The sequence below is a fragment of the Puma concolor genome, chromosome A2 (assembly GCF_028749965.1).
Source record: "Puma concolor isolate L17-30 chromosome A2, mPumCon1.1.hap2, whole genome shotgun sequence".
NCBI classification, from domain to species: Eukaryota; Metazoa; Chordata; class Mammalia; order Carnivora; family Felidae; genus Puma; species Puma concolor.
In genome coordinates, this window is record NC_141668.1 from 89,887,615 (window position 1) to 89,906,342 (window position 18,728).

General features: G+C 37.0%; 1 protein-coding gene across 3 annotated transcripts in view; it reads right to left on the bottom strand.

Moving 5' to 3' along the window:
• Positions 1-18,728, bottom strand: part of ORC5 (origin recognition complex subunit 5) — a 147,389-nt gene that overhangs the window by 63,576 nt on the left and 65,085 nt on the right. The window contains exons 13-14 of one of the 3 annotated variants that reach the window (XM_025929583.2): positions 11,928-12,040; positions 1,784-2,578 (exon numbers count right to left, since the gene is read on the bottom strand). In XM_025929583.2, the coding sequence (XP_025785368.1) occupies positions 2,533-2,578; positions 11,928-12,040 (159 nt within the window). In that variant the 3' untranslated portion in view covers positions 1,784-2,532. Of the gene's footprint in view, positions 1-1,783; positions 2,579-11,927; positions 12,041-18,728 lie in introns of those variants that run through there. The other 2 variants (XM_086696881.1, XM_086696882.1) reach the window with 2 other exon arrangements.

Below are 18,728 nucleotides of genomic sequence, written 5' to 3' on the forward strand. Positions count from 1 at the left end.
TTGGCGTTAGAAATTAAGATGTTTATAGTGTATATTAAAATTAGGGTTGAAAAAAGTTGTATTTTTTGTGATGAGAACTTTTACGATTTACTCTCTTAGCAAGTTTCAAATATGCAACACAAGGTTATTGACTGCAGTTGCCATACTGTACATTTTATCTCCATGACTTATTTATTTAACAACTGGAAGTTTGTACTTCTTGACTCCCTTCACCCATTTCACAACCCCCCGCCCCCACCAATGCCCTTCCCATCTGGCCGCCAGTCTGCTCTCTGTATCTAGGAGTTCAGTTTCATTTTAGTTTTCATTTCACATATAAAAAAATCATAGAGTATTTGTCTTGCTGTAACTTTTTTCACTTAGCATAACACCCTCAAGGTCCATCTGCATAGCTGCAATAACAAGATTTCATCCTTTTTATGACAAAGTAGTACTCCATCACATGTATGTACCACGTCTTCTTTATCCATTCATCCGTCGATAGACACTTAGGTTGTTCCATATCCTGGCTATTTTAAACAACGCTGCAGTGAACATTGGGGTGCATAGATCTTTTCAAATTATTTTTCATTTTCTTCAGATTAATACTCAGAAGTAGAATTGCTGGATCATATGCTGGTTCTATTTTTAATTTGTTGAGGAAACTCCACATTGTTTTCCACAGTGGCTGCACCGATTCCCATTCTCAGAGCACCTCCTTTCTTCATGGAAATATCTGGCCCACCAGCCAGCCTAATTCTCATCATTAGACTCCTTCCTGTAATTGGAGATTCCTATCAACCAATTACACAATTCATTTGCGGATGACCCTTGTTAAAATGCTAATATCCATATTAAGCTCTGTTAGCCTTCATTTAAATAAATTAATCAAATTAGTTAGTGAGTCATTTAGCAAGCCATTAGAAACTGAATTATAAACAGAGAAGGTCTTATGGTCCAGTCAGGAGCAGGGAAACTCTGGTTACAAGGTCTTCTTCAGGGAAGCCTCCTGTGGGGCTGGTAGCACTGTGTGGGGCAGGTACCGGAGAGGCAAGGTGCTGCGGGACAGGTGGCCAGCAGTGAGGAGGAGGCAGAGTCACTTACATTCCTCTAAGTGTATTCTGCCTCCTTTCCGTCCTTCACGGCAGTTCCCTATTTGATAATTTCTTCTCCCTCTGACATTCCAGAATTCTTCCCTCGAAATGCAGATTGGGCCCAGCCTATCCAAGAAGACTGTATTGCAGGCCTGCCACTTTACAGTAAACTATGAGGGGCTGAAAACTCCCACCACTGCTCCTCCTTGAATCAGCTACCCAAGCTGATTTCTACTTCAATGATACATGGATTTCTTTGTGCAGGAAACCTAAGCCTGAAGTTGCAATGCACATGGCTCTCCCCTGGTCCTGGTTTCTCCAAACATCTTCCGCAACACAAAATTTCACCACCTTCTGTGGGAAATCTCAGGTAAGGTGGATGTTATCCTTTGGGAGGCAAACAGGAAGTCCATTCCTTCTCTCCCTCTTATTACCTCCAAACAAATGCAAGAACAGAACTGCTTGCTTTCTTTGATCCAGAAAGTGGCAGGCAGTAACCACATGAAGAGGTTTCCTATCTGGCAGTGACTATTTTGAGAATTTTTCTTCAAAAAAGGAAGGAAAGAATAAAATGCCCTTGAAATGTAAACTGGGCTCTGTAATCAAGCACTTTATATCTGCTCAGAACAATTTTCAAGTATTCAACTGCTAACAGAAAGCTTCTTCAAAATATGAACCGACAAAAAAAAATCAGACCCAAGGTTCATAACTGATATAACAGGAAAAACTTTTATTGTGGAACTCTTAAAGTCCAGTGATTTAAGAAAGAAAACACAGATTAAAAAGCTAGGTTGGGTGGTTAATTGCAAGAGTGACCAGAAAAACCCCACACAAGCAGACTGCAGTTATCAAGCAGGCTTGGGGATGGAAAGTTGGCCTATATCTGATCAAACTACCTTGGGCCTTTTAAGAAAATCAGGGTGACGGCTAAGCATATACAAGCTTGGATTAAAAAAAAAAAAAAAAAACCTTCTATTTATTATATTTTGCAACTATGATCTTTTAAAACGGTGGCCTTAGGAAAATCTGCTTTGGCAAGCAACTGCAGAGGCTCCTGTGGAGAGGAAGTGAAAAGACTGGGCTTATATACAAGGGCTGCTGGCACGTTCAAAGCGCAGGGGATAGTTCACAGAGCAAAATGTAGTCCTAAGTAAATGGGTTTCAGGCAATTTCAGTGTTAAGATAACATCATTAAGAGTAGAACAGATTGTGCTCAAACCCTGCTGTTTATAATTAACACGTTGCTTCCAAATACTCCAGGGTCCCTGGTAAATAGTCTTCTGCTCACATCCACCCAGACCAATCAGAGTATTTTCATCAGATTCCATGCTGGGCCAGCACCTGTCTGGACAAATCCAATAGAGCCAAAGAACTCCTCTCCCTGGCCAGCTAAGTAGTTGGATGAACACAGCTTGGCTTAGTCATTGTCACAGTGTCCATATGGCTTTGAAGCTTGTTTTCACAAGAAATCATACAAGTATTTTATTATGTCAAAGTTCACCGTCCTATAAACAAAAATAGATAATATATGTTAGTATCCTCACCCCCTAGACTGCTCAGCTTTGTTATGTACGATTCTGGGAAGCACATGCAAAATTATTCACAACTAACGCTAACCAATCCTATAGTGCTATGAAAAGCACCACGATAGGAATGGTATTCATTTTATAAAACGTCACAAGGAACAAGGTTTCTTTAAAAACTGTCCTTTCTGCACCCCAACAACCCTCCCCCCCACCACCCCGACCCATGCATAAAGTTTGCTTTTCTGGGGAAAAAAAAAAAAAAAAAGGGAACAAAGTTAGAACTATCCAACATTCTTTATTTCAATTATCCTACAGAAAGTTTAGATTTCATTTGAAAGCTATCTTCTTTGTCTAAAAACCAGAATAAAGTAATTAGAGATGCAAAAGTATTTAAATCTTCTCTGCTTCTGAACACTGTTTATCTTCCAAAACACCTGTTTTATCATTACATAATGCATAGCTGATCTGTCCTCATTTGTAGTTTTCATTCTTTTCAGTCTTTCAACACTGGGTGACCTGCGTGCGTATTGTAACTAAATCTGTATGATCCAAGAATATGGTACAACAAACAGACGATGTGAATGTATATTTTTGTACTCTGATGGCAGGCAGAATAAAATAGCAGAGGGACAGAGACATATAATTATTTTCCTTTCTCCAAACTCATTCTTCACCATAAATATTCAGACTTGGAGGTTTATTATTTGAATAAATGGTCAAAATAATTAGATATAATGATCTAGCAATAAGTATAAAATTAAAGCTTTAAAGTATTCAATTCTGCAAAAATAATCATCCATGTGAGAACAGCCTTTTAAAGATTCAGTAATTATATGCTCTTATTTATTAAACCATCATCAATTAATGTTTTTGTCTATCATTTTGTAATACACTTTCTAAAAAAGTTTCTAAGCAAATGACTGACATATCAAATGTTGTTGGAAATTTTGAATGGGGAACTGCGAATGCTGCTTATGAAAACACATTTAAAAATAGCTCAAATGAGACGCTATGGCTATTGTGGCACCTAATGTAGGACCAAAGAATACCTTAATTGTTTCATGACAATAGTTCCTCTGAAGAATACTAAACCTTTCCAAATGGTATAAAAACAATGCCAGGACAATCCTGTTATCATTAGCAGTAATTAAACAACTAAAAGTAGTTACTAAAATTTTTAAAAAAATCTCAGGCATAAAAACACAAATTGTATGGATATTATATCATACTCTATATTATTTTTATGTTTTTCTTCTGCTCAATTCCAGGACTTCCCAAATTTACTGGCAACAGCGTAACGCTAACCTTTTTTTCCCCCCCAAATGACAAAAAGTACAAACTTCCAGTTGGACAAAACTGTCAAAAAATATATATAAATCATGCTGGTCAAAAATCAGATCCTTTTTAGAGGATCTTAGAAGGAAACAGATATAAAAGGCTATTTCAAACCATAGGCAAAAAGGGAAGGGGAATTGTTCATTTCTCCAGGCATCTATCCCCACAGTAACTTTGAGTCTTAATGTTACAAACCTAAAGTGACAAGGTAAAGTGGATTTAATGTTAAGTTTTATTGTTTTGGGCTTTTGGGTTTTTTGACATTGAGTGGGAAACGAAATTTAGAAGAAGCCAAGATTAAAACATTTAAAATTTAAAACTACAGGATTAGAGGGTATTATGTGATAAAATGTGGGACTGTCATACAAAACAACCAATATGAAGACATACCTACAAACACTAAGAGGGAAAAGGAGGACAGAATTGCAACTCAGCACTGACCGCTCAGGACAAGCATCTGTATAATGGACTAGGACCAGAAGAAAACGCAAACAAATGAAATACAGTGATTCGTTAGTGGCAGGACTCCTTTATTTTACTCAATCTAGTTGTATAACTTTAGCATCATTTGTGGAAACGTTTTCTTTGCTAGAACGAATGGACTGACTTAAAAACACTACACTACCTGACTGTATCCATTTATAAAAGCTTCACTATAGCCCATTTCTTTGCTTTGTCACTGGGAAGTACTCAAGCAAACTGAATGACACCCTTAAGATTTTTGGACTTTTTCAAGGCAGTAAATTACTCAGGAATTGAATATATAAGATCACCTTTAAGACACATTTATTGAGCCTGGTGGCTCAGTCAGTTAATTCACTTGATTTCGATTTGACTCTTGATTTTGACTCAGGTCATGATCTCACAGTTGATGAGATTGTGTCCCACATCGGGCTCTGCACTGACAGTGCGAGCCTGCTTGGGATTCTCTGTCTCCTCTCTCCCTGCCCCTCCCTTGCTCACGCTCTCTCAAAATAAACATTTAAAAAAATGTTTAGTCTTAGAAGGAAAAAGAAACACTTAACGCCCAAGATGTATAAATGTCTTTCTCCATCATCTCTCCATCCTCCAATGTAAACAGGTGACTTGGTTACTGACCCCACATACCTTATTCTAGTGGCAGAATTTGAAAGAATAACTACAAGGACATCAAAACTTAGGTCACACGTTCCAAAGATTACAGGACTTGGAGACACAATTTGCTGTAAAGAATGCTTTAACTTACAAAGAGTGTTATGTACTTTATACATACTTTCTCTGGCTTTTCATGGCTTCAGATGCCATGAAATTTACATAAATCAAATTCATATAAATATGATTTTAAGATTTTGGATAGTTTTTGTACAGGTACAAGAGATACTTGCTCTTTTTTATTTTTTAAGTGTTTTTTATTTATTTTTTGAGAGAGAAAGAGAGAGAGAGAGAGAGAGTAAACAGGGGAGGGGCAAAGAGAGGATGACAGGCTGACAGTAGTGAGCCCGACGCGGGGCTCAAACTCACCAACTGTGAGATCATGACCTGAACTGAAGTCAGACGCTCAACCAACTGAGCCACCCAGGCACCCCAGAAATGAATTATTTTCTAAAGTAAGCATACAGAAAAAAACAGGATAAACATAAATAATATGTTTATGACAATATGTTAGTGACAATTTGCCTAGGGGTAATCAATTCCTTTTTTTCCAAGTTTTTATTTAAATTCCAGTTAGTTAACATAGAGTATAATATTAGTTTTCGGTGATTCAACACTTACACACAACACTCAGTGCTCAACACAAGTGCCCTCCTTAATCCCCATCGCTATTTCTCCCATCTCTTCCGCCTTCTCCCCTTTGGTACCCATCAGTTTGTTTTCTATGGTTAAGAGCCTGTTTCTTAGTTGTCCTCTTTTTTTTCTAGGAGTATTAATTCTTAAATCAGAACTCAGAATATTCTAATACACGTTAGTTACATGGCATATGTCTAAAGATTTAATTTTCCCTTTATCCTTTTATTTCACTTTGTTGATTCTTTTACTACCCTGAAATATGTTTTTTTCTCATGGGATGCTATTTTATTTCCTTTTACTTTTGTGGGCAGTTTGATTTCTTAGTTTGGTTCTTCTGATAACTTGCAACCAGACAACTTTAAGTTTCAATCTTGTTATCTTGTATTGTCTTCCCAAGGACTATGTAAGAAAGAAACTTAAAACTACCATTCACATTAAGAACATCCTAAGGACAATAATTAATAAGCTTCTCATCAGCTGTCTTTGCCCATATACTACCTCCATATTTTGTACTTCTTTAAAGCCTCCAACTGCTTCTCTGTCCAAACTTTCTCACTGTTCCTTGGTCAATAAAGTTCTCTATGTCTTCTGTCTCTCCCATGTATGTTTTTTCTCTTCTGGGTTTAAATCTGGCTCCCCCTGAAGGACCTTGCCTCTTCTTCAGTTCTTTCCAATGTCCTGTTCGGTAGGGTTGGTGTCCTGGTACCAAAAGCTCTGCTCCTCTGAGACTCAGATCATTCCACTCACCACCTTGTATCGCCCTTCCACTATCTTAGTCACTGAAAACTATAGCACCCAGTTCAGTCCTCCTCTCCATCCCAAGATCTGTATCAGCCTTAGTGACTTCACTGCACACCTGTCTTACTTACCTTCAATGGCATTTTCTTTTTAAAAAAAAACAAAACATTTTTTAATACCTGTTTTTTTTTTTTTAATTTTTTTTTTTTCAACGTTTATTTATTTTTGGGACAGAGAGAGACAGAGCATGAACGGGGGAGGGGCAGAGAGAGAGGGAGACACAGAATCGGAAACAGGCTCCAGGCTCGGAGCCATCAGCCCAGAGCCCGACGCGGGGCTCGAACTCACAGACCGTGAGACCGTGACCTGGTTGAAGTCGGACGCTTAACCGACTGCGCCACCCAGGTGCCCCAATACCTGTTTATTTTTGAGAGAGACAGAACGCGATCTGGGGAGGGGCAGAGAGAGAGGGAGACACAGAATCCAAAGCAAGGTCCAGGCTCTGAGTGGTCAGCACAGAGTCCAATGCAGGGTTCGAACTCAGGAACTGTGAGATCATGACCTGAGCCGAAGTTGGACACTGAACCGACTGAGCCACCCAGGCACCCCAATGACATTCTTTTCTACTCTTATGACCACACTCAGAAATATTCCACCTCTAAAAACATAAATTCAGGCATTCTATCCTCTGATCCCCAAGCTCTTTCTTTAAGCTATCTGGAACACCTTGAAACAGGTCACAAGCCCCTTCACTTTCTCCTGATCTACAAATACTTCATGAGTCTTACATTCTAGGCACTGAACTACTGGCCCTCTACTGGCTTCACTTCCTTCCTTCCCTTCCTAGCTCAGACTCCATGGTTATTTTACTTTAAGTACTCACTTGCTAGCATCCACCAAATTCACCTGGCAAAACCCCAATCCTCTGTGATTTCAATAATGTCCCTTTGCTGTCCCAGTACCAGGGACATATGGAATACTACTGGAGAGGATCACAAGTTTCACAGACTGGTACCACTGTAAATTCAAGGTCAGGAACCTTAAATAGGCCCTCAATACTCCCAGCAAGTTGCTTTTCCTGGTAGCACTTTCTTCCATTCCCCACAGCAGTTATTTCAAATACCCATGTTCCTCTCAGACTGCTATTACTTTGTCCTTGGTCTCAAATTTGCCTCCTTCTTTACAGGCAAAAAAGACAACACAAGAATACCCTCAACTTCTTGCCACCAAATTCCAAACTCAGCTCCATCTGAATCCACTTTTTCTTCATGTTATAATGCAAGAAGAGTTCCCTCATCCAGCTCATCCAGAGCTATTTCTTTCAACTCGTTTCTAAATGCCATGTTGATAAACCATTTCAAGGACTTGAGGCTTTAATCTCTGTCTCTCGTATCATTGATTCTCCTCTATCACCCCTTTCCCATAAGCATTTAAATATATTCAAATATTTAAATAATAACACCCCTCTCACAACTTCACAACCCCTTCAGTAGATAAAAATCCTCTCTAACAAAAAAACAAAAAACAAACAAAAATAAACTGGAATACAGGCTAATGAGGATAGGTTGTATCTGTTATACTTGTTGCTATATCCCCCAAAGCCTAGCACAGTGATTATAATGGGCAACATAATAAATGTTAAATGAACAAATGAATTAAAAGCATTCTATTTGCTGCATCAATTTTCTTCTAAATACTATAATCTCTGACTTCTAACCCACTGTAGTCCTGTAAGTGTTCCCAATAAAGTTACAAATGACTGTTTTATCATTAAAACAGATGTTTGATTTCCTGGCAGCAATTGCCAGTTTTGACCATTACTCTCTTCCTTTAGGTTTTCCTACTTTTCTTGTGTATAACTCCATACATAATGGAGTTATACACTCCATATATAATGGATACTTAAGCCTGTATCAAGAGTACTTTTATGTTTTTACCAAACTTCAAAAGTATGATTTTTAATACCTGCACAGTACTTTTCAAAAATAAGAACATACAATAAATTAGCGATCCATTCTCTTGTTTTGAACATTTAGGTTGTGTCCTCTGATCTAATAATTCATTCTCTACCACAGGTGTCAGCAACAGACACACCTACCTCTTCTTTGGTAACTATCCTTGCGATCTCTTATCTCCACCATACCTCAGTTTGGAATGAAACGGTCTCTTTAGCCCCCTTCTTGTTGCTTCCCCCAAACACAAGCCCACAATGGTTCCTTTTCATCAGAAGTTTTACTGCTAATCATTATAGGAAAATATGTACTATTTATATATTTCACACATACTAACTTTAAAGCATCGTGTTTAAGTTTGAGGTAAGGCAGCGATTGACATACAGTCTCTGCTTTGAGCTTTGTGGACTTACATGGTAGAAAGAAATAAAATCTAATTATTGAATTAATTACTTAATTAAAACTATGATAAGTAACAGAAGAAAAGAATGAGACCAGTTTACCTGTATAGTGTGATGGGGGGGGGGGTGGGATGATGGTGGTTTAAGAACACTTTCATTTAAAATGACATTAAAGGTTAAGCTGCAGTTAGCTAGATAAAGGAGTGGAGGAGTTGGAAAGTGCTGCATTTGCAAAGATGGGAAGCAGAATGGTGAATATGAAGAATTAAAAAAAAAGCCAGCTGGGTTAAAGTGCAAATACCAAGAGTAGTGTTTGTACTAGATGTGGCCTGGGCAACAAAGTGATGTGGCAGGGGCCAGATCACTTGGGGTCTTGTAGGCTACTTTAAAAATTCCTGTTTTTTTTTTTTTTTTATCCTAAGAGTCATGGGAAATTATTGAAGACTTTTTTTTTTAAGTATAATTGATGTACAATGTTATATTAGTTTCAGGAGTACGAGACATATTGATTCAACAATTCTATACGTAACTCAGTGCTCACACAAGTGAGGTCACCATCCGTCACCAAACATTACTGCCATCTTATTGACTATATTTCCTGTTATTTTTCATCTCCATGAATTATTTACTTTGTAACTAGAAGCTTTTACTTCTTCATCCCCTTCCCACTTCCCCTCTGGCCACCACCTATTTGTTGTCTGTATTTAAGAGTTTGTTTTTTAGGGATGCCTGGGTGGCTCAGTTGGTTAAGCATCTGACTTGGGCTCGGGTCTTGATCTCGCAGTTTGTAGGTTCAAGCCCCACATCGGGTTCTGTACTGATAGCTTGGAGCCTGGAGCCTGCTTTGGATTCTGTATCTCCCTCTCTCTCTGCCCTTCCCCCATTTGCAATCTGTCTCTCTCTCTCTCAAAAATAAACATTAAAAAAATTTGTTTAAAGTGTTTCTTTTTTAGATTCCACACATAAGTAAAATTATATGGTATTTGTCTTTCTCTGCCTAACTTATTTCACTTAGCATTATACTCTCTAGATCCATCCATCTTATTGCAAATGGCAAGAACTCGTCTTTTTTTATGACTGAGTAATATCACATTGCATATATGTACCACATCTTTATCCATTCATCTATTGATGGACACTTGGGCTGCCTCCATACCCTGGCTATTGAAAATAATGCTGCAATAAGCATAGTGGTGCATATATCTTTTCTAATTAGATTTTTTCATAAGGAATTAATATCCAAAATATATAAAGAACTTACATCATTCAACACCAAAAAAATATCCAATCCAATTAAAAAGTAGGCAGAGAATTAAAAGATGGATTTTTCTAGAAAGATTAAAAGAGATTTAAAAATGAGCAGAGGATCTGAACACTTTTCCAAAGAAGACACGTAGATGGCCAACAGACACGTGAAAAGATGCTCAACTAATCATCAGAGAAACGCAAATCAAAACCACAATGAGGTATCACCTCACACTGGTCAGAACGGCTAGTATCAAAAATACAAGTAACAAGTGTTGACAAGGATTTGGAGAAAAGGGAATCCTCAAACATTGTTGGTAGGAAGGTAAATTGGTGCGGCCACTATGGAAAACAATACAGGGGTTCCTCAAAAAATTAAAAATAGAAATACTATATGATCCACTAATTGCACTATGCAGTATTTATCCAAAGAAAACAAAAACACTAATTCAAAAAGATACGTTGAAGACTTTTAAGTAGGAGGATGACATTATATTTTTATAAGATCATTCTGGCTATAGTGTGGACAACAAATTCTAAGGGGATAAGAGTAGACAGAAGACCAATTAGGAGGCTACTAGAGAAAAGATGATGGTGGCTTGGTCTAGAGAGGTAACAAATAGTATATGTGAATGAATCTGAGATATATAGGAGGGACTTGGTAATCAATAGGACTAATGCTTGGATGCTGGGAGTGTGGGAGAGAGAAAAGTCAAGAATGACTCCCAGGTCTCAGGCCAGCACCATGTAGCAGACTACAGTGCTAACCACTGAAATAGGGAATCCTGGAGGAAAGCTGGAACATTCCTTTTTGTTGGTAGGCAGAAACAGAGGTTAGAATTCCTGAGTTCAGTTTTGGAAATATATTGATAGAGCTGAGAAACATCCAATAAAGGTCAAGAATATCAGAAAAAAGGTCTGGCCTTTAAAAACTGGGGAGTTATTAATATAGAGATGGTTAAGTCATGGGTATAGCTAAAATTGCTTAAGGAAGAAGTACAATATGAAAAGAGAAAAGAGCCTAGCCTCAAGGACCAGCTAGATTTAAAGGTCAGGTGGAAAGGAAAAACTGGCAAAAAAGCCTTAGAAAACACAACCAAAGAATAAAGAGGAAAACCAGAAGACTGGAATCATGGGCTCTAAGAAAACAGAGTTTTAAAAAAGAGAGTGGTCCACAGCGTTAGATGCCACTGAGAAGCTCTCGTTTTGACAGACATACTTTCTTCCCTAGAACTTCTAAAATTCTAGAAGTACTCATAATTAGTTTCATCCATTTGTACATGAAAGGCCGCGAAATACTTGAGACGGTTACCAAATCTTTCCTAAGGCTTTTCTCTCATCCCTTAGGGATGAGACATGGTGTCTCACTCCACCACTCTCCTCCTGCCCTCTCCCCGAAACACCGGCACCTCCCACTTGTCAAAGCCCCTCTTAAAACGCCAAGCACAGGACAGCACAACAGATTTGTTCTGCTTATGGCAATGCACAGGAGACCTATTACCTCCCTTGAATGAGACACCAGCTAAAATGCTCAGGACTTAAGCCAGGTCTCTCCCACCCTGTTTTAGTACATTTGAGGTTTTTTTGGAGTCAATTGTCCATTAAATCCTACATTGCTGCTATGAGACCATTATTCCAGTCTGGTAAGGTCTCTCAGAATCTTCCTTTTTGCCATCTAATATATTAGCTAATTTTCCCAATTTCGTGTCATTTGTAAATTTGATAAGAGGGTTCATCGTACAGTGAAACTTTTTCATTCTTGGCACTTAAATGATCTTCTCTTGCTTAAATGACTAATGACATTACATTAGGAAGAACATTAATTTTTATATTTAGTGTATCATTTACATAATTCAAGACATTTTACATTAATGATGATTCTATGCTTACCTAGCAATAGCTCTGATGAAATCTAGAGATACAGTGCATTTGTATTTTGGTCCATCAAGCTGATCGTCGTGACCAACCAGGGTTAATAGCTGAAGGGTCACTAGAGAGGTAATCTAAAAATAAGAAAACATTTTTATGAGATGTTTTAATGGGATTACATGATGACCTCATTTCTAAAACATTTTACAGCTCCTGTGGTAAAGATATATAACTGAATTCATAAGAAAATCTGCAAAGAATATAACTTTGAATTTGTATACAGATATTTGTACATATACTTAAAGTCCTGGTTAAACTAACAAGAAGCTTTAAGGATTCCATTAGAGACAGCTTTGTTTCATTAATGACTCACACAATTGCTAACCTTTAAAATATACTAATAAAGCACATTCTTTCTCTACTCAGAATTTTATGGGGTTTCTATCTTAATATCTCAGAATATCAAATCTGTACTGCCTTGAGAATTGAGCAGTTACAATATGGATGTGGGCCTTTTTTAGAGTGCGGTAGCTGGTTAAATGAGAGATAAATACATCCTTCAGGCCTAGGCTTAGTCTTACTTTAAAACTGATCACCAATTGGGTAGTCAGAAAAATACCAGAAGGATTAGTGCTGGTGGAAACAAAAATGCGTTCTGACAGGTCAAATCAAAATATAAGACAATGTCACATTTGGAAGGCCAACAAAAGTATTAAGTATGATAAAATCCAAGAAAGAAAGCTGATTCAAGAGGTGAAATTCTTTGAGCAGCCCATTCTCTTCTCCCTATTTCTTCTCCTCATCTCCTGGACAATAGGAGAAGAGATCAGCAATGGCAACAAGAAAAGATTTGGAGACTTGCTTCATGGCAATTGAAGGGATAAGAGTTTTTTAAAACCTGTAATACCTAGTGACAAGTCTTAGGAATTAAAAATACTTAATTTGAGACTAAAACTTTACAGATGCTTGGTAAACATTCCATGAGTGATTAAAAACAGTAATAGCAGTAATGATTTGCTTGGTACCAAGTATTCTATACACAGTATCTCATTTATTCCTCATAACCTTAGAAGGTGGACACTGTTACACTCACTTAGTGATGAGCCTTAGAGGTGGTAAGTAACTTGCCCCAGATCCTAGAGCTGGTGGGCAGCTTAGCAAGAATTCAAATCTAGAGTCCCTGCTCATCCTACTATACCATACAGACTGGAGTCTCCTCCCATTACAATTTTTAGGAGAAAAGTGTTAGGCAGTGTTCAGTCAGCTGTCATTGCTTTATTAGCAAATTAAAAAATGAACAGATGGTAGATACCACAGTATTTTACATACAGAAAATTCTATATTTAGCAAATACGAAAAATTTTTGCTAATTAGAAAAACACTTTGTGTTAATATATCCAAATATGAAGCTCTGCACTCAAAAAGTTAAGACTTTAATTTCTAATTCAGTATCACAAATTAGGTTAAGTCTTGAAATCTTTTTTATCAATGTTCTCTGTGTTGAAAGAGTTCTGCATTCTGCAGCTGTTATACACTGCTTTACAAGTCTATTAGATCAAGCTTATTTACATGGCTGAAATCTTACATACTCCATTTTTTATCTATTTCATCTACCAAAATTTACAAAAGGAATTAAAATTCTCCCATTTTGAGGAGTTTGTCCTTTTTGTAGTTGTTAATTTTTGCCCTATGTTTTTGAACCTGTTACTAAATGCATACACTTAAAAATCACTGTTTTGTTGGCAAATTAAACCTTTTCATTATTATCTAATGCTCGCTTTCTTCAGTAACGCCTTTGACCTACAATGTATTTTTTTCTAATATTAATATAACCTATATCAATATCTAATAATATTAATATCTAATATTAATATAACCTATATCAACATTCTTTTAGGTGATAATGTTTTCCTTTTACACCATCTTCCTTTCAAATTTGTTATTTTCTTTTTCTTTAAAGTTTATTTATTTTGAGAGACAGAACGTGAGCAGAGGAGGGGCAGAGAGAAAGGGAGAGAAGGAGAATCCTTCTGACAGTGCGGAGCCGGATGCAGGGCTCAAACTCACAAACCATGAGATCATGACCTAAGCTGAAATCAAAAACTGTATACTTAACCAACTGAGCCACCCAGGCGCCCTGCAATTTTTTAATTTTCTTAGTTTTAGATAGTTCTCATGTAAACAACATGTAGTGCAATTTTTTTTATAGCCAGTCTGACAATCTTTACTTTGCTCCATTTGCCTTTATTGTAATGATGTTCTAAAATTTTTCTACCACTGTATGTCTTTTCTTTTTTCTTTTCAAAAATTTTTTTAACTTTTTAAATGTTTTATTTATTTTTAAGAGAGCGAGCACAAGCGGGGGAGGGAGAGATGGGGACAGAAGATCCAAAGCAGGATCTGTGCTGAGAGCAGCAAGCGCAATGCGGGGCTTGAATTCACAAACCGTGAGATCATGACCTGAGCCGAAGTCACGCTTAACCGAAAGAGCCATCCAGGCAGCCTATGTCTACCCTTCTATTTGTTCTTCTGTGTCTTTCTTGTCTTTTATTGCACTAAATTATAATACTCTTCTGTTCTATTGTTTGTTCTACTATCTTGAAAGTAGTTATATACTCCAATTCTAATTTGTTTTGATTTCTTCTTTAGCTCCAAAGCTATTTTAGAATTCTTTTTTTTTTTAATGCTTATTTTATTTTATTGAGAGAAAGACAGAGAGGGGGAGTTGGAGAGAAGAATCCCAAGCAGGCTCGGCACTGTCAGCATTTGTGAGATCATGACCTGAGCCAAAACCAAGAGTCATACGCTTAACCAAATGAGCCACACAGGCACCCCAGAATTCTTCTTTAATTTCCAACTCATGAAGTTTTTCCAGTATTTTTAAATTTGGGGTTTTTTTTTCGGGGGGGGGGTGGTTTCTGGAAATCACAGGATACGGTCTGTATATTAAGCAATCCCTTGACATTTGTTGAGACAAATGGGTTCTCCAGGAGGAAAGAAGAGTGCACAGGGACCTGAATGTCACTGTGACAAAGAATGGAACTGACCACAGTTGTCACCCTGCCTGTCCAGGCTGCCAGGCCTCTTCTCTCTTTGTCCTCAAAATGTCTCCAGTCGATGGCAAGTGAACACAAAACATACCCACAAAATGTACTGACCTCACGCCAAGCAAACAAGATGGAATGAGATAAAAGTCTTCTCTCATGCATAAGTACCTACATGATATAGCCTCCATTTTGCCTCCTTGCCTGCAAAACCTAAAATATTTACAATGTGGCTCTTTACTGAAAACGTCTGCCAACCCCTGCATCAGAAAACTGTTAGGTTCAGATGACTGATTTAACCAATGTGGAAGTCGAGATGCTCACTTACTTGCCCAAAGTGATAATGACTGGATGGTACCAGAAACTCAAATGGCTAGGATTTAGGTTTCCTAACTACAACTCCAAAACCTCTGAAAAGCATGTAGTGCTTTCTGCCTTGAATCAGTTTTACTTTTCCTTATATCCTCACTGGATGAGGTAACAGTCTAATGCAACTCATTAGACATTAGCTCTCTTAGCTGTGATCACAGTTCAGTTATGATTTTCTTAGTAATATTTTATATGCATATGAATAAGGTTAATGAAAGGTAAAAAAACAAATCATGTCATTCAACATTTTTACAAAAGATAAGAGTGTCCACTTACCTAGTTTAGGAATTAAGTTCATTGAAACAAAAATGATTAAAATTAAATTGGTTGTTAAAAATGTGTGAAATAGTGATGTGCCGATCAAATGAGGCCATGTGTAAAGCACTTAGCACAGGGCCTGGGACACAGTATTCAGTAATATGAGGTATTATTTATATTGTTACTACCTATCAGCATTATTTTTCAACTTCAAATTAAATGAGTTTATTTTCTAACAGCCCATTCATTTAGTTAAAACACACTATTACTTAAAAACACTGAATTTCCCATAGCTTACTGAGAAATATACCATGCTTAACTTGTTTAGAAAACATAAAATTTAAAATTACCTGCAGATTAAAAACATAACCAATTAAAAATTATATGGCCAGATGTAGAGAAAATTAAGGAATGTGAGAACAGTTCTGAAGAAACTACCCAAAATGCAGACTAAAGAGATACAAAGAGGGAAAATATGAAAGAGGTTAAAAAATAGAGAAGACAAAGGCCATACCCCTAATCAAAGATCTAGAAGGAAAACAGAGTTGGACAAAAAGGGGCACAAATAGTATCTGAAGAGATAATGGATGGAAATTCATTTGAGGAGATGATAAAACACTAAAGCACAGAATTAAAGAGTTAAATAAATCCAAAGAAGGAGAAATCAAAACAAATCCACACCTAGATGCATCATCGTGAAAGTGTAGCACACAGAAGATAAGAGGAGTTCACTAGAAAAGAAGGGGCGCCTGGGTGGCTCAGTAAGTTGAGCATCTGACTCTTGATTTTGGCTCAGGTCATGATCTCACAGTTTATGAGACTGAGCCCCTCACGCTTGGGATTCTCTCTCTCTCTCTCTCTCTCTCTCTCTCTCTCTCTCTCTCTCTCTCTCTCTTGCCTTCTTTCTCTCTCTCAAAAGAAATAAACTTAAAAAAAATAGCTAGAGAAGAAAACACAGTATCTTCCAACAAGTGGCAGTTGGACCTACAGATTTCTTAAGAACGATGAAAACCATACAACAGTGAAAAGGTATCTTCAATACATGGTGGAAAATAACTCAGAACTGTACACCCAGAAAAAAAAATGTTTTAATATTGAAGATGAATTAAACACAGTTCCAAACAGAACCAAATGTTTACTACCAAAAGATCCCTACTTAACGAAATTCCTAAAACATACCTCCAGGTGAAGGGAAGTGATCCCATCAAAAGGTCTGAAATGCAAGAGGGAATGAAGAATAAAGAGAACAGAAAATATGATGGTAAATCTAAATGAATTTGCCTGCAGAAATGATAATAATGCATTGTGGGGAGAAAAATAAGATCAGGGCTTCTGGGTGGCTCAGTCAGTTGAGTGTCCACTTCTTGATTTTGGCTCAGGTCACGAACTTGCAGTTCATGTGATCAGGACCTGAGCTGGGCTCTGTGCTGACAGTGCAGAACCCGTGTGGGATTCTCTCTCTCCCTCTCTCTCTGCTCCCTTCCCTGCTCATGCTCTCTCTCAAAATATATAAACATGAGAAGTAATTAATTAATTAACAAAAATAAGAGTAAAGTGCACAATACCAGTAATATGTAAATTGGGAGTATCAAAAATGAAGTTAAAATGTTCTAAGGGTCCCATGGTATCTGAGAAAAGTAAAAGTACTTACTAAATTTTGACTTCAATAAGTATGTTATAATTTTTAGAATAACAACTAAGAGAATAAAAACAAGAGTATGTGCTTCTACATCAGTAAAGAGGAAAAACTGAATTATAAAAATAATCCAAAAGAAAATAAGAAACAAAAATAGGTAGGTGAAATAGAAAGTATAAAATCATAGATATAAACAAAATTACATTAGTAATCATAAGTAAGCTAACTGCTGCAAATAAAAAACAAAGACTGACTGATTGAAAAAAATAAATCCAACTATCTACTGTTTGGGAGAGATACCTCTAAAACAGAAGAATATGGAAAAGTGAAAAGTCAAAGGACAGAATGAGATACATCAAACACTAAAAAGAAACATGAAGGTATAGCAACACAAATAAAACCTGATTTTAAAGGCAGTTTAAAGAAAGGTTCACTTGGGGCGCCTGGGTGGCGCAGTAGGTTAAGCGTCCGACTTCAGCCAGGTCACGATCTCGCGGTCCATGAGTTCGAGCCCCGCGTCAGGCTCTGGGCTGATGGCTCAGAACCTGGAGCCTGTTTCCGATTCTGTGTCTCCCTCTCTCTCTGCCCCTCCCCCGTTCATGCTCTGTCTCTCTCTGTCCCAAAAATAAATAAACGTTGAAAAAAAAAATTTTTAAAGAAAGGTTCACTTAATAATGAGAACATGCAGGCCCTGCGTGCTCGTATCTCTTATGAGATGAGTTACTTGAGATCTTTACTATGAAGGGATGGGGTAAGTATTACTGAACATCAAGACAAACTTGTTATCCTTCCTATTTTGGAAGCAGGTAGGAATCATGATGAGAAAGTAGGCCTGAAATTTTATGGATATATAGAAGAGTTAACATAGTTTCTTGTGGCAAAATACATTCATTAACTTCAATCTTTTCTATTTTTCTGTAAGGGATTCATTTGCTAAAGTAGGTTAGTAATAGCCAATTGAAACTCACACATTAATCTTCCTTATTATTAAACACAGGTTTTTTTAGTATTTTTAAAATAGAAAAAAACATTAATTACCTTTTTCTTCCAGTGGCATCTCCTTATATTTCTTATAACTTCTACTTTCTTATGATTCAAATACCCTCATATACTTAATCCTTGAACTCAAATTGTATGCTAAATTACTCTTATGCATTTTTCAAAAGAAACACACAAATCTGTCTTTAATCTATTTAAGTTAGAATTTCAAGAATATTTTTGGATAGCCTATGCTGTTATTACTTTTATCACATTAGTTACAACAAATTTCCAAAGGCAGTAAATTGAACCAGAGAGCCCCTGAAAATCATTACCAGAATTCCATGGATAATCATGTAAATTGTGCAAAGGAAACAGTATCACTTTAAGATGTAGCAGTCAAAAGGTATTTCCAAACTATTAATAAGATGGCTGCTCAACTTTGGGAGGAGGGGAAGGTAGGATTCAGGAAAAACTAATACACAAAAAAATCCAAAACCAAAATGAAGCAATTAAATTAGGATGTGATTTTTTAAA